Raw genomic sequence first — 27921 nt, 5'->3', positions numbered from 1 at the left:
TTAGCATCGTGAGTGCTGTAAAATACCGATATTAAAGTTTTATTGTCTGTCCCACACGCTGCCTGCAGAGAGCAGGCAGCCTTTCTGAAATATGTGCTTGTTCCTTTAAGACAGTGAGGAAGTGAAGACGAGCAACTTTCGTTTCCTTCGCGAAACATTTTTTTTAATTTATACCTGAGTCTTGTTCTTTAGAAAGGGGAAGTAAAAGCTCTACTGACAAATACTGCTACCGGGACAGAGCTGGTTTGAGTTCTTCTGCCTCTCAGGGGTACAAACCTTTCAGTGTGGTTCCCGCGAGGAGACATGGTAAGTGCTTGTCAAGGTGTCCGTAAAAAGAAGGGAGTGGTGTTAACTTGGCTGTGTTTGAAGTAAAACCTCATACAATGTGTGTTAGAGTATTTATTTATTTTTTTAGACAAACCAGAAATGTCAGGCTGACGTTACTTCAACTAGTAGCCTTCAAGATACGATTTTAGATAAATGCTAATGTTACAGAAGTCAACTCAAGACAGGATAAAGTAATATCAAAAAGAGCAATTCGCATTTGCTCGGACTGTTGAAGGGACTTTGAAAGGCCAATCTGGGGGGAAAAGGGAACACACAAAATGGAAAGCGACTACCTAGAATATTTTCAATGCCTCAGTGAGAAACAGGTTATTAATTCAAGCTTCATATTTACCCTTTAGAGTCAGAGCCTGCATGTAAAGAGGCGTACGGTATAAGGAAACTATATGCATTTGTTTCTCATATATTCCGGTGAACATGCGGAGGTTCATATCCTCTTTTATAACAATGTAAGTTATGGTCGTCGAGAGAATAAAACAGCAGAACATCGATGTACACTAAATAATATACAAGATGGATATATAAATAGTTCAAATTAGCGGAGAAATTTAAGAGCTCTAGGCTACTAAAAATAATACAACTCCATTTTTGACCAGATTAGGGACTGACGGACTGAAGGTATCGGGAGGGGCTATTGTTTTATTTATATTTTTGCAGAAGTGAGGGGAGAGGGCAGGGGAGGGTATTAGTTTTTTCTAACTAAGGCTCATTTCTGTGTTATTTCATATTTTTGAAAAGTATAAATAAAGGAATAAACGGTTAGATCATGGAGATGGTGTGCCGTGGAGGTGCGTTTTGCCATCGGCTGAGGAAATGGGTTGGGGGGGAAACATTAAGATGAACAAACCCTGCCGCACACAGCTGTTGCATGTTCCTGGTTCACTCATTCAGTGTCTGCAATAAGTCATTTTCTTATGTTTGCCATTAATACCTTACCTACAGTAGAATATCGACTTTTAACTTTAAATATGATGTTATCCTTAATCCAGAAACGCAGATGTTGAGGACACAGATACTACTACAACTACTTTATGATAAAACAGATTACATAGCATTACAGACCAGAAGAAGACAGAGGTGATAGCAAAAAATAAACATAAATAATGAAAAAGGAGCCAGGTTTCATTTAATTCATTAAAAACAAAGAAATGATGTCAGGTTAACGATATAGCAACAGCAAACTCTTGTATTATTTTATTTTTTGTATTTCCCTGAATAAATCAAGTTCATTCAGCTTAATTCCCTGGACCAGTTACATAAATTATTCTTTAAAAATAAACAAATTTAGAAGGTTGGTGATCATGGATGGCCCTTGGGGATCATGTATGCATGTAGGTGTCTAAAAAGCAGCAGTAGAAACGACATATTAATCCATGTTAGTAGTTCAAGAGTCGAAGAGAGTGTAAAAGAGAAAAACATGTTGGTGATTGGTTAATTTGGATGATTGCTGGAAGTGCAGAGAACCCTCTATTAATGCATTGTACTTCGCCTTTTGGTCACTAGATGGAGGCAGCTGATGAGGAAGACTTGCTCAGGGATGCTAATCATCTGGTAGCACCTCCTATTGGTGGCAGAAACGAACTGCTGGATGTGGGGCAGGAAGACAACATGCAGGGCCAGGTGAGCTTCCTGCCATAAGTGCAGTCCCTGTGAAAGATAACACACTTCTCCTGAGTGTGATGAAATTCCGCCACTTTTGCCGCCACATAACTTTACCCCCCTTTTCTCAGATGGAGGAGTTTCTGGGCCCGCAGGCTGAGTACAACGAGGAGGAGGAGGAGAGGAAGTACTACAGGAGGAAGAGGCTGGGAGTCATCAAGAACGTTCTTGCAGCCAGTGTTGGAGCCATGGTTGTGTACAGTGTGTACATGGGTGAGTGTAACTGGAGGAAAGATACTGAAATGGACAAAGAAACACAGACAGGCAGAGTTGCAGAGACTCTGATGTGTTCTTTTAAATTTGTTTTTTGTGTGTGTAAATGTGTAAATGGTGTGTGTGTGTGTGTGTGTGTGTGTGTGTGTGTGTGTGTGCTACAGGCCTACTGCAGATGCAGCTAATCCTCCATTATGATATGACCTACCGCGAGGTGAAGTACAGCAATCTTGGCCTGGAGGACATTGACCACAAGATGCTGATGGGCATCAACGTCACGCCCATCATAGGCCTGCTGTACACCCCTATTCTTATCAGGTAGACACACAAACAAATGACAAAACCTTTCTTTATATCTGAATGTCCTTCCTCTGCCTATATATATTCTATATTGATCTCTCTGGCAGGTTTCTAGGTACAAAGTGGATGATGTTCCTAGCTTCGGGAATCTACGCACTCTTTGTCTCAACCAATTACTGGGAGCGTTACTACACCTTGGTTCCATCAGCTGTAGCTATCGGCGTTGCCATTGTGCCACTCTGGGCCTCCTTGGGAAATTATATCACTAGGTGAGAAACATGGAAGGGTGGGTGGGTGGGTGAAGATGTTTCGTAAGAGGCTGAATCTTCACTATAACATTACGTCACAGCACACGGAGCGCACTGAAGGCAGACGAGTGTTTATCGTTGGATAAACGTCGCCTCAGATCGTCGCTCTACTTCACTTCACTAACTGTTTCTCTCCTTACACTACACCTAACCATCTATAATGCAATTCCTAATGACAACTTTATAACCACCTTTATCCTGAAATTCCAGCATAACAATTAATATTGGCCATTTGTTATAACCATCAAAGCTTTAAAAGTCAAAGAAAATCAATGACATAACTATCTCCAAACATATCATTTAGGTGCTTTTATCCCCACATCACCAATGAAAGTAGCCAAAAGCCTTTTTGGTCACATGAACAACTAATAGTGGATTGTTGAGAAATGTTTGATGTAGAAATATCTGAAAGCTGTGTGTTGGCTGAATTTCTTTTTTGACATAGACTCACAACAAAATCAAACGTTTTCAATAAGATCCCTTAAATTTTATCATTTCAAAACTGTGATTCTGTGTCTAAGGTATGTACTGAGTGAGACACTTTACTGTTAATTTAATTAACTTCTGATTAACTGCTGGGCCCCCATTTAACCCCCTCGTCCTCCCACACACTCTTAAACACAGGGCTTCAATATCAGGTGATAAAGCAGGACCCTCCTCACGGCCTTTGTCAAGTCATGGTGGATATCAAACAGTTATTCATTTTACTTAGCATAAACAAGTTGACAAAGTAATTCAGGAGCTTTTGGGAGCTTTTTCCTGCTCAGCCTTGCATGGTGACACTCTTTATAAATTACTTTCTTGTACTTCAGTTTATTGTTACTTGTGGGCCGATAACGATATATATAATCCCCGATATGCTAAAATCAGTTGATATTGGCCATGCTGGTAGATTGGTTGGGCTCTAATGTTGATAAATGTTTAAATGGGTTGCAAAAGACTTTTTTGGATGCTAAAAACTATCCAATATAAATTATATACTGCAGCCTGTTGTGTACGGTTCACACCTCCTCTGATGGGGCACAGATTGTCCAAATTGTTTATTTAATCCCTTATTTAAACAGGCAGTCTCTCTGAGATCATGATCTCTTTTACAAGTCAGAACTGTGTACAAGTGTGATATATATATATATATAATTTGAACAGCAGCAAGTGGGATTGCAAATACTTTGAGTATAGTCCTTTAAATATTCACAAGACACAAGAGATTTTAGTTTTAAAGTTTGTGTTAACTTTCTCTGTCAGTCAGTGAGGACGAAACTCCAAAAAAGCACCATTATCTGCTTTCCCCGTCTGTTCACAAAGAGGTGTAACAGTAACAATACCTCGTATTGTATGAATCGTTGCGAGGCACAAAGAACAGTTTGCCAGGCACTTTGTGGAAATTCTGTTGAACTGTGCAGTGCTGTGGTTGTCTTTTTTTGTCAGCACTTTTTTTGGTTGTTATTTTGTAAAGCATTGTTTGTTTGTTTTTTGTGATACCACGCGGCTCAGAAACACAAACCCCTCAGGTCAATGTTTGTATTTTTCTGTCCAGTGTCTCATAAAATGGAAATGCAAGGCACGTTTTAAATCAAATGAAACCATGAAATTTAGGAATCCTTACACTCCTGCTGTGCACTTAGTGGCGAGGGCGTGAAGTTGAGGGAGGACGTGGGAGCTTTGTGGCAAACCGAGTCAGTATAAGCAGCTCATACACTGAGGCAGGGGTCAGTCATGTGATTGTGTTGAGATATAGTAAATGCACAGGTGAACGCATACACGCTAACACAGGCCTGAAATTAACACACACCTAATTGTACTTAATAAGCACATTTTTTTTAAGGAATGTATTTGCTGTTTTGTGTGTTTGTGCTGCGTCTCACATAAACGCATGCAGGATGGCGCAGCAGTACTACGAGTACGTCAACTACAAGGACGAAAATGTGCAGGAGCAGAAGAAGCTTCCTAAGGGGGCGTGCCACAGCTACATCATCATCTTTCAGTCAGTCTTCTTCATCATATTCCATGTGAGCCTTTTAATTCAGTGCACGTCGTGTGCAGTGTTTAATATTGGAAAAGAAGTTTGTACAGCTGCAGAAACAAATGAACCTGAGTCCCTGTCTTTTCTCTCTTCCTCATCAGCTGAGTTTTGTCTTTGCTGAGTTCCCCATGCGTTTCATCCTCAACCGCTACCTGCATGACAACAACCACACTCTCTGCAATGTGCACTCCTGCGGTAAAGACACATGCCACTTCACATCCACTAATGAATGATTACAGACATAAAGCACAAGCCAACAATACTGGCAATGATGCTTGTAAGTTGCTTTGGATAAAAGCGTCTGCCAAATGAGTGAATGTAAATGTCAATAAAGACTCAGTCCATTGTGCTCAAAGTTAACAAAATCCTCTTACCAACAGGTCTTTGCAAGAAAGCTAATTTGGGGTTCTCCTTAGCTGTATGGAGTCTTTTAGCATCTTTTGAGTCACTGAATTTTACACAAACATATCAGTGTTGTTTTCGGGACAAGCAGAAGCTATTGCTCTGATAAAACCCCCAAAAGCAAACAGACAAAGTTAGCGACTAGCTGGTGAACATAGCGGAACATTCAGCAGCTAAAGTAACTTATGCATCCTCCAACTATGTACACAGTATTTTATATCTATAATGCAACCCATTTCAAGCATACATTTATGTTTATTTATGTGGTTCCTGTCACATAATCTTCTAAATAACAAAGGGCCAGATATTATATATATTATTATTATATTATAACTTTCATTGATCAGGTGGTGAGAGATATGACCCTTATATGATATGATCTGAAAAAAACTTTTGCTAACACCTGAACTTCAGAAGGTGATAATATAACAGTTTATTTTTTCGTCTTGTTCTGCTGCTCACAAATGGCTGAAAATCATCAAATGAGGCTTTCAGTGCTTGATTGTTTGTATTTAAAAAAATAATTTTCATAAATATTTTGTAGTTTGCAATTTCTTTTAGTCCGTTAATCAATCTGTTAAAAACAATGATCACTGCCTTACATTGCTCATTGTCTTCCAGTGGTTCGCACCACCACATGATGACCTTTTCAAAATACAGAAGTTCAGTCACACAAACATCCTAGTTTTCTTCTAAACTGCTGCTCTGTTAGTCATCCATTCAGCTTTTTCCAGTGTACATTTTAGCCACTTGTTGGCACTTTTAATGCTTTGTGTTATATCTGTAAGCAGAGATGCAGTCTCATGTGTTAAAGACACGGGACTGAAGCCTGTTAGTTGTTTCTCCTTTCTATTGGCTGAACCTTTCTCTTCCTCTGCCAGGAGCAAATATCAGTGGAGTGATCCCCGGCTTCAACACCACCGTGCTGACCAGCCTGCCTCGCTCCATGCTGCTCATCCAGGTGGAGAGTGTCCTCATGGGCTTCGCCTTCTTTTCCATGATCATCGTAAGACTGAAACGAAACACAAGCGCACACACGCCTCTGAGTCCCTATAATTAGCCTAAGTGTGTTTGAGCTGATTGTTGTTTGTTTAGTAGTAATCTGATTGTCTTGTCTTGTGTCTGTTCTGAATTGCTCTACTCTGCTGTGAGAGTTTCTTGGGAAAGAAATGGGAAATCAAAGCGAGGTAGCAATCCTTATTTACTATGTAGTAGAATTTTTTAGCAAATAAAATCAAAAATTTTGTTGCAGAGGAACATTAAATTGTATACACACATTATACAATGTGAAAAAAGTAAAACTGTAATTTGCTCTTTGTTAATCCTTCATACATTTACAATATATATATATTGCTATACAACAAAATAGAAAAAGTATAAATTATATAGTATTTTAGAGTGTAAAAAACAAACAAGAAACAGTTTAATGCTAGGAAGGAGAAACGGTGTATTGTTAGATCTTTCTAAATACAGTACAATTAGGCTTTTTACCGTTATCTTTTGTACATTACTAATTATAATATAGGTTATGTACAATTGATCTCTTATTTCTGTTATCTCGTAGGATAACAATAAAAAAGCAGAATAAACTTTTACTAACAATAACTTCATAACAGGGAAGTAGTAAAAGAAGCAGACATCCGTCTCAGGGGATTTACCACAAACAAGGCTGGTTATATGGACACACTGGTAGCAAAATGAGCAATTGACAAATATTAAATAATATATTCAATCTTCTTTTAGCTCTGTTTTGGTCTCCACATACTCCTGAGTGAAATATCTGACTCGCCAGCTGCTAAATGCTCCACTATGTTAAACAGCTAGTTGCTAACTTTAATTGTCTGCTTCAAGGTTTTTCATTGAAAACAGCTGCCTGCTGCAGTGAAGTTACAGGCTGTAAAACCAAAATATTTAGCTAGAAGACACTGAAAGGCTCAGTAGAGCTGAGGGAAACTGCAGAGTTGGGTGATAATTATTTGTGGGTTTGTCATTTCAACCTCAACTGTTCTGATCAACTGTTAATATAAAAATATTGATCAGCTTTAAACGGGGTAAAACACTTTCTTAATTTTGTTAGACTTTTGGTAATGATTGAGTTGAGTCATATTATCCACAAAGCAAGTTCCAGTATAAAATTACCTCCCATTCATTTACGCCCTGGGCTTGAAACTAACCCACCATGCATTGGGCAGTCTATCACAGTGGTAGAAAAAACACAGAAAACAAACTCAGAATCACAACTTTGTACAATTGAAAGCACTTTAGAAGGCTGGCTTGAGAAATCGATTGTTGCTGTTAAAACTGCTCTCAGTCATTTAGGACGGATACAAAGGCTTTCAAGAATTCCTATCTTTTTCAGTGCTGTGTTTGCAGTTGGTTTTGTCCTGGGCTGGAAAAAACTGCCTTATATATAATATATAATATAAAAATTATTCAAAATAAATTAAGTGCTGTTTGCTGCTACACACAGTTCCTGGTGCTGTGTGGTGCTGCCTACCGCCCGACAGAAGAAATCGACCTCCGCAGTATCGGCTGGGGAAACATCTTCCAGCTACCTTTCAAACACCTGAGAGACTACCGCCTGCGGCTGCTCTGCCCCTTCTTCATCTACAGCGGATTTGAAGTGCTGTTTGCTGTCACCGGATTCTCCTTGGTACTGTCAATGAATGTTTCTTGAACTCTAGATTAGTTAGGGTTTTTTTTGCGTTGCTTCATTTCGTTGCTGTTTTTGAGTAGTTTGAAATGCCAAACAATAAAACAGGACACCTAAAGGAGCAGGCACATTATAATAATAAGCACAGGGAATATAGAAAACATAACTTTTTTTCTTTCTTCTCCTCCCCCCACAGTCCTATGGCGTCTGCGTTGTGGGCCTGGACAAACTGTGGCTCCTTATAGTCGTCTATGGCCTCTCCGCCTCCGTCTTTTCCTCCCTCTCCCTTTCCCTCTTACGCTTCCCTCGCTGGCTGTGTTTGGTGGGGGGCGCTGCTGTGCATGTGGTGCTGCTGGTGGTTCTTCTGGCGTGGTCTCCACCAGCTAACAATCTCCATTATCTGGGCCCTCTGTTGGTGATCTCTGCACTGTGGGGACTCGGCACCGCCCTGAACAAGACTGGCGTCAGCAGTGAGTAACATCTGCACTTCGAGGTGTTTGTATGTACTTTACAATAACTGAGTGTGTCAGCCTGAACTCCTCTCTCTCTGTGTGTGTAAGTTCTGCTCGGGATGCTGTACGCTGAGGATAAAGAACGTCTGGACTTTGTCTACACCATCTATCACTGGTGGCAGGCCATCGCCATCTTCATAGTGTACCTCTGGTCCAACATGCCAATGAGGGTATGTGTGTGTGTCTGCCTGAAGTATAGCACCTCTAAGAAAAGACTCACCATTGTATTCACCTACTTTTTCCTTTCTTCACCCATTTTTGTCCCTCTCCGTCAGGCCAAACTCTCCATCCTGTTGGCCACTTTATTGCTGGCCTGCTACTGTTATTGGGTGATGGAGCGTCGGCTGGCCGTGAGAGTGCCTTTCAGGTTGCCTCGCATCCCTCGGCCACGGCACAAGGTAACCAATCACACAGCCCGAGAAGAATCTGTTCTAGTGTCGTTTACACATTGCAACAAGGAATATTGTTTCTATTGAAGTAAATCTATAAATATTGTTGTCCACGTGATGGAAAGAAATAACCAGAATCAATCTGCACATGTGCTGTTATGTTTTATTTGTTTCAGCATTATTGCACTTTCAGAAATGAGCATTGTTGTCTATTTTCTATTAGGAAGCCAAAACAACACCGAGCGAGCAGCTTGAATGAACAGGCAGCCCCATTTAATTACCTCTTTGTTAGATGTATAAATCCTGGGTGTTTTATATAACCTTTACTGGTGTTCTGGTGTGGGTATTTAGCTGATATGCCATCAAATCTTAAGAAGCCCCTCTCCACTCAAGAAATGCATTTTGCTTTACATCATTGTTACATCATTTAGATGTTTGCCCTTCACCATGCAGAAAGTTGTGTGCGCAGTGTTTGACACTAGAAGGCTGATTTTTACATTTATATGCTGAGGGGGAAAAGTGTTTGCATGCCAGTCATGGCCCATTATGAAACTTACACGAGTGTGATGGGGACACTTGAAGTGCTGATACACTGAGAATGGACTTTTCAGTGAAGTAGGAGACAACTTTTAAAATAAAATGCATTTGCATATTCATAGATTCTGGATATTTCAATGAAAGGAGAAGGAGTAGGTGTAATTTCACTTTCCATTTTTCACACTGCTCATCCTCCCTGGCTGGCTTATGCCAGTGTGCTGGAAACAAGGCTCTGGGTCAAACCTCAGACTCTGGAGGAGAAATTCAGATACCCTCCTGGTCTTGGAACAGTAGACCAGCTCTTTACCATTGCAGGATTACTAGAAGGGGTTATGAGAGTTAGCCCATGCAGGCTTGCAAGCTTGTCCCCCATGAAGTCTTGTGGGGCACGTTGCTACGAGCCATCCATTCCTTATATAACCGGAGTGAGAGCTGTGTCCATATTCTTGGCAGGAAGTCAAACATGTTTCCAGTGGGTGTCGGGCTCCACAAAGGCTGTCCCTTGTCACCTAATTGAGAGCAACTGTCTTTCTTTCCTCATTCATCAATATCACACACGTATCATTTGTTTCCGCAGGTCAAAGGCTACCGCTATCTGGAAGAGGATAACTCAGATGAATCAGACTCTGAGAGAAGTGAGGATGAGGGGGAGAAGGAGGACGAAGAGCATGTGGTGGAGGAGATGGGAGCAGAGGATAGAGAGGAAGGAGGCCAAGACGCAGAGGCCCAGGGAGCTGACTCACCCGGAGCCAGGAGGAGAGGAGCAGAGGGTCACCGTCTCAGACGGGAGGACGCCCATGTGAAGGAGGGAGAGAGGGAGGAGCATGAGTGAGGATGAGAGAAAGGATAAAATGATAAAATGGGTAGAAATAAGGGGAGATGGCGGACAGATGACAGATACAGAAGAGGAAGAGAGAGATGCTGTTGTGTTCATAACTCCACTGCCGTTTTTACATGTATTTATACTTGGATGTAATTCTTACATTCTGCACTAAACAAAAGCATTTTGGAATCGGCTTTAATTAAAAAGCTTCAATAATCTGTTTAACTAAAATCACAACAGTGATCCAGAAGAAATGGTACCGAAACTGAAAATACTATGTTGCTGTTTAACAATCAATATGGCAATCTTTAAAGGTAGGACACACTGGATAATACACAACTACAACTGAATTCAAAACAACAATTTCTTTTGCTGCACAGTTTGTGGCTCCTATTTACCAAATGTGTCGATAATTATAGAGAGCAATTTTACTTGCTTTTGTGCTTCATCAAGTATAAAACATATTCTGTGACATATAAACTGGTTTCATGTTAAAAAGTGTTCTTATCTGAAAAGACTGATCGATTTTCATCCTCATGGTGAAGTGTGGGTTGATGGAGTCATTTTTAGAGAGTTTAGTTACAGGATGACTATGCTTACAGGATAAGCATAGTTTATCTAGTTATAGTTAAGCATAGATTAACTATATTTGTTCTTCTGTCTTTGTTTAACTCCAACCCCTTCACTTGGGCACATTTCTTAGAGAAACCAAGCTAACTCGAGCTATTGTCAGAATCTCAGACACGTGTCTGTTGTCTGATGTATCTCTTAGGAGGAGTTAAACACAGTTTTTGCAGAGTTTGGAAATTAATATGAATGTATATTTTTGCTTCTGCAACAGGTACCAGTCATAAGTCATGCCCATAAGGTGTGATATTTTGGTAAACAGTGTCTTTGGGGATATAATAATTAATATGTGGAGTGTCTCAATTGTTTTAAATAAAGTAATCTACAATACAAGAGCTAACCAGATTAAGAAATGAATTAATCATGAGATTAAGGGCGTGCAGTGAGCTCAGTTGGTAGAGCACGTGCCCCATGCTGAGTCCTTACTGCTATGGCCCGGGTTCGACTTAAGCCTGTGGCCCTGTGTGTTGGCCCCTATCTCTCCCTCATTTCATCACCCTATCCACTGTCCTGTCAAATTCATTATTAGTATGCTAATGATAGTATGCTAACATGCTCACAGTAACAATGTTAACATGCTGATGTTGAGCAAGTATGATGTTAATGTTCTCCATCTTGTTTAGTGTGGTATGATGATATCATTTGCCAAATAGCTCTAAACAGAAAGTACCGCTGAGGCTGATGGGAATTGCAGTATTTCATATCGTATCATTAACCAAAGTAATTGACAAATTAAAATGTTTACCTAATGGTGCTAGATGACACCATAAAGTCCGGGTATCATCAAAGTTAAAATGTATTCTGAGGTGGACATGAATGTCTGAATCAATTTTAGTTGCAATCCATCTCATAGTTGTTCAGGCTCAAAACTACAAATGTCAACCTCCTGGTGGGAAAAGAAAAGTCAGAGAATCACCAAAGTCATTAGGATTCAAAGCCTGGGGACCGTGAATGTCTGTACAAAATGTCATGGCAATCTATCAAATACATGTTGAGATATTTCAGTCTGGACTAAAGTGGTGGACTGACTGACAGTGCAGTTCAAAGAGTCATGCCGCTAGCATGGTTAAAAAACAGAAGTAACTATTTATACAAGACCTTGTACAACAAACAAAAAATCACAAGGTCATTCATTTATTTGTTCAAAAGGGTGTGCTTCCAAATATTAAGTTGAGGGTGCCAATAATTTTGTCCAGTCCACTTTTGGAGTTCTGTGTGGAATGTCTCAGATTTGGCTTTTTTTCTTTTTTGTTGTGTTGTTCCAATGCAAACAAAATAAATAAACACGAGAATACCAAAGAATTTGTAATTGCGACAGTTTTCTGGGAGAAGTAGTGCATTATGTGACAGATATGCAGGGGTGCCCATATTTCTGGCCATGACTGTAAAATAAATGGTGACTGAATTCCATTTAGCTTCTTCAGTTTCCTGATAATGTGCATACCTACTGTCATGACTGACTGGGGCACTTGAATAGACCAGAGGCATCGCTGATAGGATGACGAGTCAAAATGTTTGCAGTGAAACAGGCCTATTAATCATACCATACCAGAACAGGTCTACATGGTTTCATTTTCAAAAAACAATTGCAATTTTTGTCTTTTTTTTTTTTTGTCATACTGCACATTGCTGCAGTTCCTCTTTTCACCCTGTGTGTCGAACGCTTCGTTTTAGCTACAGAGTGAGGCATCTTACTTGTATAAAATCTTTGTTGAGAATTGCACATGCCCAGTTGCTAGGTAAGGACTAGCCAATCAGAAGCAGAGAAGGGCGGGTCCTGAAAAGCCGGTAATCACGGCTTCCCCTTACCAGCTTAGCAACATGGACTGGAGTGAGAGTTTAAGAGTGGGGAGTTATTAATTTGTAACAAATTTATCTTTCATCCATAAAGTTTTAACCGAGCTCTGTCTCTACATCACAGTAACAACTTTATGTCCACTGACTGCCTGGAGGGTAGCTAGTGTTTGGAAGGGAGAGGAGAGGCAGCAGGCGGACGTCCTGTCACTGTGTGCTGCAGCTCAGAGTGTTTTTCCACCGGTGACTAGCCCTAGGCAAGCATTATTCTATTCAGTTCAATTCAATTTTATTAATATAGCGCCAAATCACAACAACAGTTATCTCACAGCGCTTTTCATAAAAGAGCAGGTCTAGACCGTACTCTATGATGCTATTTACAGAAGCCCAACAGTTCCCACCAAGAGCAAGCACTATGAGGTGTGTTTTTGGTGACGTGGTCATAAAGTGGAAGAAAAGGCTGGACTACAAACGAGCTGTTTTCAGAGCAGTGTTTTCTCTGGGAGATGGGAACTCCCTTTGGGCTGGACTTTGAGCTTTTTCACTTTGCAAACCTATTACATGCACAAAAAAGATATAAAGGAGAGAGGAAAAGCCTAAAAGCATAATATGACCTCTTTGATGATGGGAGGGACTTTTGGGCTGCCATCACTATATACAAAACCAATATGTTATTCTTACTGTCACTTCATTTCCTGGCATGCAGTTTGTTTTACTGACCATTTATAGTTTGTAGAGTTGTGTCTTGTTCACTTCAAACTAACCAGGCTTCACCATGCTTTTTTCTATTTGGTTTGATACAGGCATTCATTTAATTTTGTAGGTACTGTACTCATAATACATTAGGGTTGGGTTAGTTCACCTACAGATAGATAAACACAGTAGGGATTTCTGTTTAAACCTGCTTTGGGAGGAAGTAATAACATCCACATTCGCTAGCTGATATTTAGCTTTTAGATAAAAAAAAAAAAAATGAACTGATGCCAAAGCTACTTGATTTTCTTTATCCTTGATAACTTATGTAATGTCATGTTACTGACTTAGTTACTGCCACTTTTTTTTTGCTGTATAGACAGGAATTCACTTTGTATGTCTCTCTTGATTAAATCTGTACATTTAACTAAAGGTTGTGTTGGAAGTTCACTGCTGCCGTATGTGACCGTGTTTATCTTGACTGGTGGGTGGTGTGAGATCAAAGCTAGTAGTGACAACCAAACACTTACTGCCATGGAAACTTTAAAGTACGACCAATGCAAAAAATAACAAGACTAAAATGTTTCATTGCAGCTATTGTGACAGAGAACAATTATGTACCCACACATTTATTTATGTAGAATACAACATTATAAACTGCTTATGTATTTTACTTATGTAAGAGTAAATACTTTAATGAAGTTGTAAAAGTTGTTTTCAAGATACAAAAGAACTCAACTATCAGAAATACAATTTATGTAACAACCATCACTTTAAAGTGTTAAATTACTGATGAATTCACTTGAAATATATTAGGTTATTACAAGTGCTTAAGATGATGCTAATGGGTAATTAAGCGCCATAATTTTTTAGTCTATGTGTTTTGCATTTAAAACATTATATCCTTGTGCTAGTTTAACTTTCAGCAGAGATTCTGAGATGCTTGATAAACATGAGCCCTGAACTAAAAGAGTCAAGTTTCACCAGATAGGAAATACTCAAAAGTTTGTGACATCAGTACATCAAAATTGAACTTTCATACTGCAGTTAATGTACTCTGCACACAGCACATTTGCACACATATGAAGTGCTGATGGAGTGCATATTGATACGGCAGAATTCTAACCCATAAAAACCCACAATAACTTTATACACTCACAGGAGAGACTTCTCAGGTTCTCAATCTGAACTTTATTTCATTTTAAAACTAATAATGAGTTAACAGAAATAAGAATATGAGCTGGGATAAAGAGGTAGCTGCTACGTCACTGATGGTTTGTGTTGTAGTTGCGGTCCTAACAAATGAAGCCTTAAACCAAACCTAAAGTTCAGGCTTTTGCCTCATAGTCAGGCCCCTAAAGCACAGCGCCCAGGTGTTAGCCTGAGCCATTTAGTCCCGATCTGTTCCTTCTCAGTGCCTGATGCGTCTGATGGACTGGATCTTTGGAGTCTGGCAGTGGGAGCCCCAGTTCTTCCAGTGCTGGTAGTCTCCGCTGTGTCTTTCACACTCCATGATGTACTGCTGGCCTCTGTAGCCCGGGTACTCATAGCACACAAAGCTGAAGAAAGACAGAGGCAGGAGGAGGAGGGAAACTCAGTCAGTTTTTACGAGTTGCTTTACATACAGAAATCCGATGGTTCGGGCTCAAGAGGGACATTTAAGCAAGAATTCTGCATTTTAGGAAAATCTAGAGGTAGAAGGGAGTTAATTAAAAAAACAGATCATGCCCAAAAAGATAGAAAATCAGTAAAGACACACTGAGTAGAGCCACCTTAAGAGTAGTCAGGTGATATAACTACATTATGGAAGTCTCTTAGTTTACTTTATCCTGTTTAATTCTTTAGTTGTTTGATGTGTTTTTCTCATGCTTGTGTTTTTTTCTCGTGAAAGCCCTCTTGAAAACCTTTTTTTTTATGATAAAGAGTTATCATTTAACTTGAACTAGAACGCGTTGAGATGAAGGGCCGACTTACGCTCCACACTGCACGTGCATGGAGCCCACCTCAGGCCTGAACCAGCCCATGGCCTGCAGGGATGGGTAGTCGTCGCACAGCTCGGTGCAGCGACCCATGAAGTTCTCCCTCTCAAAGATCATCATACGGCTGCTCTGGTGAGACTGTGGAGGGGGTGCGACAGAGAGTTGGTGTTAAAGTGAGCGTTAGATGTGTCAGAAAGACGTACAGGGCGTGAAGACATTCGGCACTGAGTTGTCTCAGTTCTATTTTTGAGCTGCTTCACTCACTCGCTGTCTGGCTTACTCTTCTGATCACTCCCTCCATCTGTTACTTACTATCTTCTCACTTCCATCTGCCCTTTCTTGCTCTTTCACTCTCACTTCTCATTTTACCCCCCCCCCCTGCAGGTACTCACAGCGCAGTAGATGGGGCGAAAGGACATGAAGCGCTCAATGTGGTAGGATAGGGCGCCGCAGTAGGCTTCCCAGTTAGGGTACTCGCCCCTCTCCAGGATGAACTGCTGCCCCTGGAAGTCATGGTGTTCGAAACCAACCCAACTGGACACATGAGCGGAAAATGTGAAATAATCAGATGGGGGAGTAAAAATGGTGAACAGTGTTGTTTGAAATCAGTCTGAACATAAAACAGACAGGTGACAGGAGACATTAGACGGGCCGAGAGGTCTATTAAGGCAAACAAGAGCAAGCACAGAGAAGAAGAGTGAACACTTGGTGCAGGTGGAGTGTACATTTGGCATAGTTTTGGTTATAAGCATAGCCTTGTAACCTTTGTGGCTTGCCATCTTTCCACTCAGTTTCTACAAAAGAGTTTGAGTCGGTATTCAGTGGTTGGATTTTCCTCTTTAGTCTCCAAATAATAGCATTGTGCTCTCAGTGATCATCAGTTCTCACCCCCTTTACACTCAGAATATTGAATAAATGCCAGAAAAAGACTGCACTCTTTCCAACTAAGAAAGGATGTTTTAGAAATGTATGATGAGAAAGCTGAAGAACACCTCTAAGTGTGGCATAACCTTCATTGAAGGTAAAAATGTAACCTTCTGCAACTAATTTAAGGCTTTTATTTGATAAGTAGAATTACAATCAGCATATCTGATATTGGTTCAACATAACATTGTCCAGGGTAAATGTCCTATTATATTGCCCTAATGCGTGCTTCAATACACTGAAGCTTTAGTGACGTTGGACACCAACAGCGATGGGCCTGCTTTTGGCTGATTCAGAGCTTGAAGGAGGGAATTTTGGGTAGACATGACTGTTGTTGTTAGTTGTAGTGACTGACTGCAGTTACTTTTAGCTTAGGTATGACTTTTAGCTACTTTTTTAATGTTTTGATTTCCAGTTCAAAGTGCAAATTACTCTTAACAGAATTTCCTATGAATTGTTAAATCACTGGCTCTTTCCAGTCACACCACCTTTACCCCAAGTCAGTTAGTGAGGACTGTGAAACATTTTCAATAGCTCTGTACTAAATGTAGGCACGAGTACAGGAGGATCTTGTACAATGATCAAATCTTACTTCTGGCACTTTGTTGGAGCATTTTCAAGTCACTGAACAAAACAGCAACAATGGAAAGGCGTAGTAAACATGTGAGAAAAAACTACTGCTAACCTTCTACCTACTTCATTAGCCTTGTCTCCATCATATTTGCACACAAAAAAGAAAATATTGCACATATACTTTGTTTTGAGACATATATGCATTTGGACAACTGGTGACAGACTGTTGCTTCCTGTGTCATGAAGTTTAAGCATTTCTTTGCACCTTAAATCACGTTAAAAGCCCTGAAAACATATTTTGTCAATCAGTTCTTACTGGGAGCGACAGGGTCTTACATGAACACAGAAGAACCAGCAAAATGTCAGAACAGCTTTACTTATTTCACATGATACATTTCTGTGTTTCTGCATTTACAGTGTTGATGAATGTGCATTGTCCCGGTCCCTGGTAAATTTTTAAATATGTAAGTGATATGTATTTTATAGGTGGTAGACGTGTCGCTACTTTTATCTGCTTCATATACTGTTGGGTAATTTAATCTATAATATGCATCATATTTTATAAACTGGTCCAACAAGTCCTTAGAACTTAGTTACCAGTGTGAAAACTTGACCATACAAATAGATAGTAACAGTACTGATAGTATATAGTATAATATTAGGTACAGTTTTCAATATTCAATATTTTTAACAAGCTAAATAGTTCTGAGAAGAGATTAGAGTTTCACACATTTTTATCATAGGGATAAATATCATGTGGCTTTAAATGATCCACTGCTGAGGCACGTATGCCAGCTTTGAATCTCCTCCACAAGGTAAAACAGTGTAAATGACTTGTCATCTGAAAAAAGGAAGCTGTGGCAAAAAGAAGACGACCTCCTCTCTGCTGCTCATGCTGGGTGCACCCTGCACGTAGTTACAGGGTGACCTCAGCCAAGCTTTAGTGGGAGCCTGGACTACTACTACTTCCTCTATCATCATCTCTCTACCTCCAGCTCGCAGACACAGACTTACATAAACACACGCACACACACACACACACACACACACACACACACACACACACACACAGAGTCAGTCAGCTGTCCACAGAGACTTGCAGGCGTACAGGCTGTGTGACTCACGCTCCACTCTCCACTCGTATGGAGCGGATGTTGTCCAGGCCGCAGTCGTAGATGTTGCAGCATTCGTAGGTGAACTCCATACACTTTCCCTGGAAATGCTCCTGCTCAAACACAGTCACCTGCACAGAGGAGAAGACAAGGGGAAGGCATGAGGGCGTGTACTGTATGTGTGTGTATATATCTGTGTTTATGAGTGTGTGTGTGTGTTAATTCACCTTAAAGAAAGGAGCTGTGCCCATGCTAGGGAAGTACATGGGTGAGGTCATATGGGTTTTAGTGATTCTATTCATTTCTGAAGTGGAATAGAAAAGAAGAAAAACAAAGCACATGGATCAGATCGGTTTGAACATACAAATGTAGCCTATGAGTATTAGCATATTTTTATTTATTGGATAACAACAACAAAAACTATTTAAATGTGAACTTTAATTAAATTGAACCTGTTTACATTTGTTGTAAGTAACAATGTTTAACTCCATATGAGTAAAGAATTTCTCATTAAACATATCATGCAGCCAATATACTAAAGGGTCAGGGTTAGAAGAAGCCACACATCCATTTAACCCGGTAATAAGTCCATCTCGTGGGAAAGTTCTGCATTTTCCCGCTCCTGCTTACCTGGATGCTCTCCGCTCTCTTTGCGTTCCTCATACACCAAATCCTCTTTACGTAGACTTTTGTCTGAACCTGGCGCTTCTGTTTTATACCGGCGTCCACGCGGGAACCTCGTGCTCGCGCGTGTGCGCGTGGCACCCCTCCACGCTAATGATGTGAAGGAGGCAAATTTGTCAAGTGTGAAGTTCCCACAAATACAGCCTGACACTTCCGGTTAGAGTCTTCAAAATGAAGCTCTCTTGAACAGCATAACACTTGCACAGTGTGTTGTAATGACCGTTTGAAATGAAAAATGGATCATAAATCTAGCGATAGGATTTTAAGTTATTAAATTTTACTATGTTATTAATGTTGAAATTATAACACTGAATATTTCATCATGTCTTACAGCAGGCCTTTACATAATTCATAATTGTTAAACTATTCATTATATATGCTGCTGCAAGGCTTATCTTAATGAATTTGGCTAATTGATTAGGCTAGACAACAACAGAAACGGTATCAATTTGGTAATCGATTAATTAAGTAATTAAACTAATAATTATCTAAATAATCGAGAAAATAATCGGCAGATTGTTATTAATACAGTGAAATGTGCCAAAAGTTGGGTGGGCATGGAAGCCAAGTATTCTTGTAACACGATGGATTGCCCTGCAGTTTATCAAGAATAGTTTCAGCCCTACTTCAAAGCTCACTTCGCAACTAATATAGCTCTTATTTTGAAGGCAGAGGGAAGACGAGTTCCTCTATTCCTCTGACTGTTACCAACTTGACGCAGGTGAGCGTGACCTCCCGTGAGCCCCTCTGTGCTCGTGTTTGTGCGTGAAAACCGACTTGTGCGCGCGCGCCATCGAGCCTGCCCCACAGCTCTCTCTCGCGGTCTCTCTCTCTCTCTCTTTGTAACCCTATGTGGCCTGTCGACTCAGCAGATCATATACAGCGCAGGCACAGAGGTGAGGGTGGGGAATGTGGGCCTGTTGTTGGTCTATTCGTATAGGTCAGCAGTGCCATCGTATAGGGCAACAATGGCTGGGGCTATAGGCAAATAATGAGCAGGATTTGGAGAGCCATCCGGGGAGCCTGTTTCAGTGGTGGCCTCTAAAAGTCGAGGAAATTGGGACAGAGGAATTAAATGAATGGTGATGATGAATATGAATGAATTATAACAACATGGTAATACTTCTCCAAAAATGAAAAACATAGCTATAAAAGTGGTTCAGCAGAATTTCTTTTGTACAAAAATGCAAGAAAACAAACAGAAACACTGAAAAAAGAACAAACTTTGTGACTGCATCTGTGTCACATTCACAAAACCTTTTTGCACTGTTGTTTTAATGTAAACCCCCTGTGCCATCACTCAGGACAATGGGCCGCAGTTGCTGCAGCAACATCCTTTAACCTCATCTGGTCCTTGGTCCTTGACACTTCATAGAGAGCACATGAGGAGTTCCCCTTAACATGTTCCCAGTCACACAGGCAGACGCGCTCACAGATCTGCACAAACACACAAAAGTAGTGGCCACGTCAAAGTACACCAAAGTCAGGACCCCCATAACAGAATAAATAGCAGAATTTCAAAAGTCACTGCTCTAAAACAACCACTCTGCGTCAGGGAGAGATGAAAGAATGAGATGCACGAAGGGTCAAAACATGTCATCATCTTTGTTCAGTTTCAAGTGACACCTTAAAAAAGGTGTAATGATTTGTTGTGTCACTCTTCAACCTTGGCTTTGCTCAAATAGTGTGATGTCACTGAGCTTCTTGAGCAGCACAACGCCACTGACTCTTGTTGGCTCTCTTTCATGGTTCCCCATCAAATCAGCTGCAGTCTCTTATTACTCCTGCTAGCCCTGTATGGTCTGCTTGTATATAGGTGCCTGATATTTTGTAGCTTGGATTGACCTTTCTAAAAACACTCACCCACACCTACAAAAAACAGAAGGACCAGAATATAAAATTATGAAGCTGTGGTCCTGTCATGTTTCCAGCTGTGCCAGATGTGAGTGTGGAAGATGTAAAGTTCTACACTGTGTATTATAAAGAAATTATAAAAACAAAATAAACTGATCCAGGTTTATTACTTTCATATATGGTGAATAGAAAATATTACATATGTGACTTCATAACATCTTATACATGTGTGACCGGTGTCCAGAGAGGAAGTTAGCTGCTTATAGATTCTTAAATCATGACACTGTTTTAAGAAATTTAATTGTTTTAAATATGCACGGATTTCTTTCATGTCTTTCACTGCGTATTCTTTTGTCTTTGTGAATGTTTTATATCATCTGTGTGTTCTTAGGCCACAACATTATAATGTACACTACTTAATGCTGCCACTGTGGCCCGATTTCTATAGAAAAAGTAATCATGTAACTCAAGAAACTAAATAAAGGTTACAGAAAATTAAATCATTATCTGACAAAAGGATCCATATATTGTGTTGACGGTATGTATTGTAACTTCTATAATCTGTGATGTGATTTAGGAAAGAAGAAAAGTCGCACATTCTGATGAAAGACTTCCGCAAAGGATGCACTTGTATATCCTCACTCCCTTTTTCTTCATTTGCACAGCTTTTATCAGCTTGAATGTCCTTTTGGATGGTGGACCTTGACTGAATCCAGTCACTGAATCCAGTCCAAAGTGAAGGACCTCACTCTGTCCTCAAGTTTTGACTAGAGGACGGAGAACAGGGAGACAAGGATGCTTAAAGAAGAGATGTGCCCCAGAGTGCCCACTCAACTTCCCCTTGCAGTCGGACTCTTGCCCTGTTTTTTCTCCATTCGTGTGACTCTCAGCAGTGACTGAGGACGTCCTACAGTCACTCAGAGGCAAGTGTATGATTCACCCCTTCGCTCCGTCCTCCCGTGACCTCTTGCTGACACGCGAGGGTTTGAGGAAATTCAAATCGCAGGATTAATGATGCAGATCACTGAATCCAAGACATAAATAGTTTCACCTCAGGATCGCATCTGGTCAACCGCCGCAGCACTCATGTCCAACAACCCTGACGCTGACCTTGCCTGTGCAGCCATGTTCGGAGCTACACTTGACCAATTTGCTTGTTCCCTTGTGTGCACTTTGGACTAGACTTCTCATGGACTTTCCTCTTGCAGCTGACGCCCACCACAATATTTCATCCACCCACGCAAGAAAAGAGGCCGTTTCATTTAATAACTTTCTCCCGCTGTGATGAGGAGAGAGATTCAGATTACTGTCCATGCACACTCCTGAATCTCTTCACTCGCCCAAAGGTGGAACAGAGAGGTTATTGCTTCTCACAGCTTATTGCTTTTGCTGTTGTTATTTGTCCCAGCGCCTCCTGATTACAGCACTGAAGGGAATACAAGCGAATAATTCTGTGACAGGCTCTTAAATGGGAACCTGGTCAGCCAATCATTATTATGAAGCTTTATTGGGGTTAGGGCTTAAAAAAGGGCTTTGTATGTAACAGCTCACTGCAGAAATAGTGAAAGTATCACTTTATATGGACTGCACTCTCTTTTTAGTTCATGGATTCATGTCATGATTATTTTGTTTTTCATTTAAATTAATTTTCATTTTTTTTTTACATTTGCTCCCTCATACTCTTCTCTTCTTTCAGCCTATATGTCTCTGCCTCTCTGTCTGCACCACGATCCCTTTCCCTCTCTCTCTGCATCTCTCTCTCTCTCTTTGATGATGGGGGTATTTCTATTCTGTGGGGGCTGTGAGCTCAGCGAGTTTGTTTCTGTGTCTATAATCCCCTCTCTCTGGGCGCCAGCATATAAAAGCGGCGAGGGGCCTGGCGCACTCTCACACAGACCACCAGTCTCAGCCCTGAGTCTACTCCTTTACGCACACACTGCCACAGGTAAGACAGTGGACAAACATCTTACAGAATGAGAAAAGAAAAGAAAAGAGGGAGGTAGACAAGACAGCAGGAATAACCTGATGTAATACCAAATAATGAGAAAAGTCTATCGTAGCTGGAACTCAAGATATGAAAGTTGAACATTGCTGGTGAAGTGGGAATTTATTTTGCGTAAATCCAATTGCTACAAATAAATGTGCTGTGGTCTGTTTATGTCTCTTATATTTAGAATAAACATTAGAGTTTATTCTGAGTATATATTAAGCTAAAAGTAATGGTTAAATTCAGGCAAGTGGAACTTAAAATATAAATCAAATGTTCCACAAAGAGATCTTAAATTGCATGACTGCTCCATTTTTAACTTCAGGCTCAAAAAGGGAAAAAGTTCCAGGCTTCTGAACATTTTATTTAAAAAAATCTGTTTATATGTAACTATCATATAATATGCACATGTAGTTCTCCATTTCCTTCACTTTTTCTTTTGTACAGAGGACTTACCGTTTCTTATTTTGATGATTGGTTGATGGAAAAAGTTTGATGTTTTATATTATGAATATCAGTGTAAAGCAGAACAAATGACAAGATGGTAATTTGGGTGGTGGAGCTAGAACTAAATTCAGCTTTGAAGGGGACTGTACAAAAATGATTAGTGGTGGGGAGGTAGCAGAGGGTTTTTTGTTTTTTGCTGAATGGAGGACTTCTATTGTGCAATTTGGTGGCTATGTGAATTATTATTATTCCATTAACATTCATTTAAATTTGAGTTTAACACCTTCATTCCTCAGATTTTAAATGAATAATACCAATTTAACTGTTATATTATTTTGAGATATTGTGGGGAGGTTGTTAAAATGTTTCTCCATGTAAGGTGGGGGTAACACGGGCTTTTAGGACGTAAAAAGACATGACAAAAAAACAACTTCTCTTCTCAGTCATCATGTCTGGAGAGAAATCCAAGTCTGCTTCCCAGACTGATGGGAAGGCGGCTCAGAACAAGATGTCTGAGATGGGAATGATGTCCTACAAGGTAAAGTACACACACACACACACACACACACAGGAACACGCACTCTATATTTTTAACAGATGATAAAACATTTACAAATATACCATACAGTCTTATTCACACCTTGTGAAGCAGCTGGCCTCACACTAACAGTTTACCTTCTGGGCTGAGGTATATTATCACAACCTGTTGGTTCTTATAGCTAAGTGAGGGGGCGGACGACAACTAACTGACAGAAAAACACCACCTGTGTGTTAAGTCGCTGTGGAGATAGCTGCCATCACACTTCATTTTACTCTGCCTCTTTCTTGTTTTGTCAATTTTTCTGCTATTTGGACTGTCCTTTGGTGTTGCCTTTGACTTTGAAAACACCTTTCTCACTCCCATTGTCACGCTCTTCACCCCAACTATGTAGATGTGTGTATATGACCAGGAGAACTTCCAGGGCCGCTGCATTGAGATCAACGGCGAGTGTATGAATGTGTGTGACATGGGAATGGACAGGGTGCGCTCCCTGCGCGTCGACTGTGGACCGTAAGTAGCCTGTGCATGTACAGCTACACACCCACCCACATATGCAACTAAACATACTGTACCCAGCACCCACACTCCTCTGAGGTAATTTCACAGTTGTTCCTCACCATTATGTGACATTTCACATTTTGCATTTTAGGCATTTTTATCCTGAGTGATTTGTAGAGAGTTCAGAAATAGAATGAACTTCAATACCCAAACTAATAACATAGCAAAGCAACAAACAGTAATGACTGGGAGGGAAAGTAGTGCAATGAGTGGAAGTGGAAAAAGTGGATCAATCAAAATAAAATAACAAGTAAGGAATGAGCAAGAACTTGCAAATAGAAAGAAGACTGGATAACAGCAACAAGTTATTCCTCAAAGCATTAAGCCTTTTAAATTATTATAAATAAATATTATTATATATTCTATTATATATAAAGCTGAGGGACTCACAAGAGGACATTAAAAAACAAATGGTCAAATGATTCCCATCATGCAACTCAGTAGCGTCTTTCATTAGATCCTCCCTGCCTCCTGAAATCCCACACCGCAGGCTTTCTGTCAAGTTAATTCTAAGTCTGCACCCCAAGCCAAGCCAATCTCAAAAGACATTACAACAGTTGGCCATCATTCTTAGAGCTCATCCCCTTCCTCTCCTCCTCAGCTTTGTGGGCTTTGAGCAGATGAACTTCTGTGGTGAGATGTTCATCCTGGAGAAGGGCGAGTACCCTCGCTGGGACTCCTGGAGCAACTGCCAGAAGAACGACTACCTGCTCTCCTTCAGGCCTGTCCGCATGGTAAACCCCCCTGTCTGTTTGACCACTTAGGAAACAAAGTAGTTTTCTGACTTGGGTAGCTTATATCCATGTATGTAGTTTGCCGTAGTTCATTATCTATTCTGTCTGTCGTCATCTTAAATGCCCCCCACACCAAATCATGTTCTAGGACCCTGAGAAGCATAAGATCTGCCTGTATGAGGTCGGAGAGTTCAAGGGTCGTAAGATGGAGATCATGGACGATGATGTCCCCAGCCTGTTTTCTTATGGTTTCACCGACAGAGTGGGCAGCATCATGGTCAGCTGTGGAACGTGAGTATTGAGGCAATATGTTGTGAGAATGTTCAAAGTTTAATTTTTGGGAAATATTTGCTTTCTTGCCGAGACGTAAATGAGAAGATTGATATAACTTTCATGTCTGTACCATAAACTGAGCCAGAAGCCGGTTAGCTTAGCTTTGAAAGACTGACTACCAGCACTCTTTTGATTTTTTTCTCATCTATGTTTGCAAGAAAGCGAGTAGGTATGTTTTCCAAAACTATTCCCTTCAGACATCAAAAAGACCTGCCTCTGTTTTTTTTATGTGTGGCTATGGACTTGACTATGGTCAGCTGTCTCAAATCCTTTCTCTACTTGCAGCTCCCAATTGTCAGATGATACATTTTTCATCAGTGCTAGCTACAAACATTACTCTCTGTTTTTGCAACAGCTCCATGTACTGCTGCAGACAGTTTCCACATCTGTGTCGTCATTCTCAAACTGAGCAAAACTAGCATAATCACCAACTATCTGAGTGCTTTTCTGAGAGTGAGTTCAGCAATAGAAGCTTTTTTATCACGGACGTCAGCAGCTCAGTGTCTCTGCCTGTGCTCTCTGTGATGGCTTCATTTTTAGTGCGAGTAGAGAGCGTGACAAACAGATCGATGATGATCAGTGTTAGATTTCTATCCTCCCTGATTTGTCTACATCTGTGTTTCTGGCATCTTTCCTTCACACTTTGTCTGTTGCTCATCTTTCAACCTTTTCCTTTCCTGAACCACTTTTCCCTAATTTTTTACCCCCATTCAATCATGCACTTTTTCCTCATCACTTTCGGTATTCTTCCATTTCCTCCTCCTCTCCCCTTCCTCTATCTCTCCCCAGTTGGGTGGGTTATCAGTTCCCCGGCTACCGTGGCAGCCAGTACCTGCTGGAGAAGGGCGACTACAGGCATTTCAATGAGTTTGGCGCCCGCTGCCCCCAGATGCAGTCCATGAGGCGCATCCGTGACATGCAGTGGCACCCACACGGCTGCTACACCATGTCCTCCAAGTGAAACCAAGCGAGGGCGAGGAAGAGAGGGATCGGAGGAGAGGCGGAGGCTGAGGGTGGGCACAGAGATGGAGGGGGAGGAGGGAGGGCGAAGAAGGAGAGGAGGAGGGAGAGGGTGTAATACTAGCACCTCTCTCCCAAACATCTCTTGGCGGGTTGAGTGCAGGATGGAGGTTACACAGTAGGTTGTTATTTTTAGTTGTTGGAACTTTGTAATCTAGTGACCAATGAAAAGTTATTCAAGGTGAAGAAGGAGATATTATCACAGACCATCAAGACTGTATCTCATAATAAACCATTTTGTTCTCCCTCTTGCGCTATCTCTGTTTGACAGCTCCCTTCTCCCCGCTTTCCTCTCTCCTCCCTTCCCTTCCTCTCTCTCCCTCACTCACTTCTCTTCCACATCCCCGCCAACGTCAGCCCTCAGTCAGCCGATTAGATCCTGACCGGTGGGGGTACCAGTGTGGATTTCTGTGTGTGTTTGTGTGGTGAAGGAGCTGAGACAGAAGAAAGCCACAACACGAGAAGCGGTGGCGAATCCTCTGTGCTCTGATCCTGCAGCCACATCAACCCTAAACCCCAATAAAGCATCTCACATCCTATTCCACTTGAAATGACGTCTTATTTAACATATCTGATTGTGATATATATTTCACCCCTTGCGTCACTAGCTGCATTTTTTTCTCTCTCTAAATGCGTGCTGTTGGTTGAAAACAGTGTCCTGAACGTAAAGCTTCTATAATCAAGATCTTTTCGTATTGCAATAGTTGCTCATAGTGACAAACCCACAAAGAACTATCACCTGACTCTGTAGTTTCCGGCAGCTCTATAGAGATTTTAGTGTACAGCTCATTGTTTTGGTTTTACAGCCCACTTCATCACTGTTTTGGTTCACTCTCACAGATCTCTTTAAACTTTCAGTAACAGCAGGTAGCTGTTTTCAGCAACAACAACAAAAAGCTAAAATAAACCCACTGTATGTTACATGCCCATGGCCAAACAACAGAAGAAATGGCAACTACCTGGTGAACATAGTGAAGTTTTTAGCAGCTAAAGAGACACATATTTCTTCAGGAATTGGAGGAGAACAAAAACAGAGTTAAAAGGAGAGTGAATATTGGACATCAGGAGGCCAGAAACAGTATTTCCAATGAATACTAATGTTGCTCTGTATCTGGTGGATGTGGAAGTACTAAATTTTCTTTGTAATATCAACTTAAAAGCAGATGATACTGTATGTCAGTGTTGTTTTTATGGCTTGTGTCTGCTGTCCCCAAGTGGCCACAAAATTAGTTCAAAGGTAACCTCACTGATTTGACAGAATCTCTTTACAGGAGTACTACAGCATATGTGTAAAATACCTCAAGTGATGTCACTGGGGTCAGTGTTGTTTGGGCCTGAAGACTGAGGGACTAAGTTTGCAAATTCAGAAAATCTGTGGTTATGTCAGAAAGGGGTGAGCTTACAAGACCTCTGTAGCTCACTCCTCATATCAGCTTAAGGCCAGCGGCTTGAGGCTACATTAGCCACTATTAGCAAGTGTTTTGTTCACGTCGGAGATGAAAAGAGATTGTCTAAATGCTTCCCAAAACAAAACTTCTTGCCACAGATGATCCACACTGACTCTCCATTATACACACCACAAATATTATACGAAATACTATAGCAACACTGTTCATTGTAACTCTAATCAATTGGAGCTGCACACTGGATTTAAGCTTTATTATAGGAAAATGTGCTACAAAACATGCAAATATTATATTTTTGTCATTTTCTTCTCTTAGACACAAAGGACACTTTTATTGACTTACTTCACTCACTTCAAAAAAAGAATCGACCAGCTCACTGGATTTGTTATTATCAGAGCACATCTTGCAGTAATTTACGATTTCTATCCCCAGTCCTCTCAACATAATGCAGAAGTGCTGCAGATTTGATTTGTAGCCTACTGATGGAAAAC

General features: G+C 40.7%; 3 protein-coding genes across 3 annotated transcripts; 2 read left to right on the top strand and 1 right to left on the bottom strand.

Moving 5' to 3' along the window:
- The first annotated feature begins 93 nt into the window (after positions 1-93).
- unc93b1 (unc-93 homolog B1, TLR signaling regulator) lies at positions 94-12093 on the top strand. Its single transcript, XM_046047460.1, has 13 exons — positions 94-306; positions 1849-1965; positions 2076-2217; positions 2382-2535; positions 2625-2786; positions 4705-4834; positions 4950-5043; positions 6132-6256; positions 7721-7903; positions 8100-8373; positions 8464-8585; positions 8691-8813; positions 9919-12093. The coding sequence occupies exons 1-13, from the start codon at positions 304-306 to the stop codon at positions 10171-10173; spliced, it is 1884 nt and encodes a 627-aa protein (XP_045903416.1). The 5' UTR covers positions 94-303; the 3' UTR covers positions 10174-12093.
- A 2356-nt stretch (positions 12094-14449) lies between these two features.
- cryba1l2 (crystallin, beta A1, like 2) lies at positions 14450-18617 on the bottom strand. Its single transcript, XM_046047589.1, has 6 exons — positions 18497-18617; positions 18094-18170; positions 17879-17997; positions 15650-15791; positions 15253-15395; positions 14450-14837 (listed from the first exon to the last, which is right to left on the bottom strand). Exons 2-6 carry the CDS (start codon positions 18166-18168, stop codon positions 14690-14692), a joined length of 627 nt encoding a protein of 208 aa, XP_045903545.1. The 5' UTR covers positions 18169-18170; positions 18497-18617; the 3' UTR covers positions 14450-14689.
- A 4669-nt stretch (positions 18618-23286) lies between these two features.
- Positions 23287-25965, top strand: crybb1l2 (crystallin, beta B1, like 2). Its single transcript, XM_046047538.1, has 5 exons — positions 23287-23376; positions 23771-23889; positions 24539-24671; positions 24820-24962; positions 25794-25965. The coding sequence occupies exons 1-5, from the start codon at positions 23287-23289 to the stop codon at positions 25963-25965; spliced, it is 657 nt and encodes a 218-aa protein (XP_045903494.1).
- Positions 25966-27921: the final 1956 nt, after the last annotated feature.

This window comes from Micropterus dolomieu, linkage group LG04 (genome assembly GCF_021292245.1).
Source record: "Micropterus dolomieu isolate WLL.071019.BEF.003 ecotype Adirondacks linkage group LG04, ASM2129224v1, whole genome shotgun sequence".
NCBI lineage: Eukaryota > Metazoa > Chordata > Actinopteri > Centrarchiformes > Centrarchidae > Micropterus > Micropterus dolomieu.
Note: the sequence above shows the minus strand (reverse complement) of the source record. Positions and strands in the feature narration are given on the sequence as shown.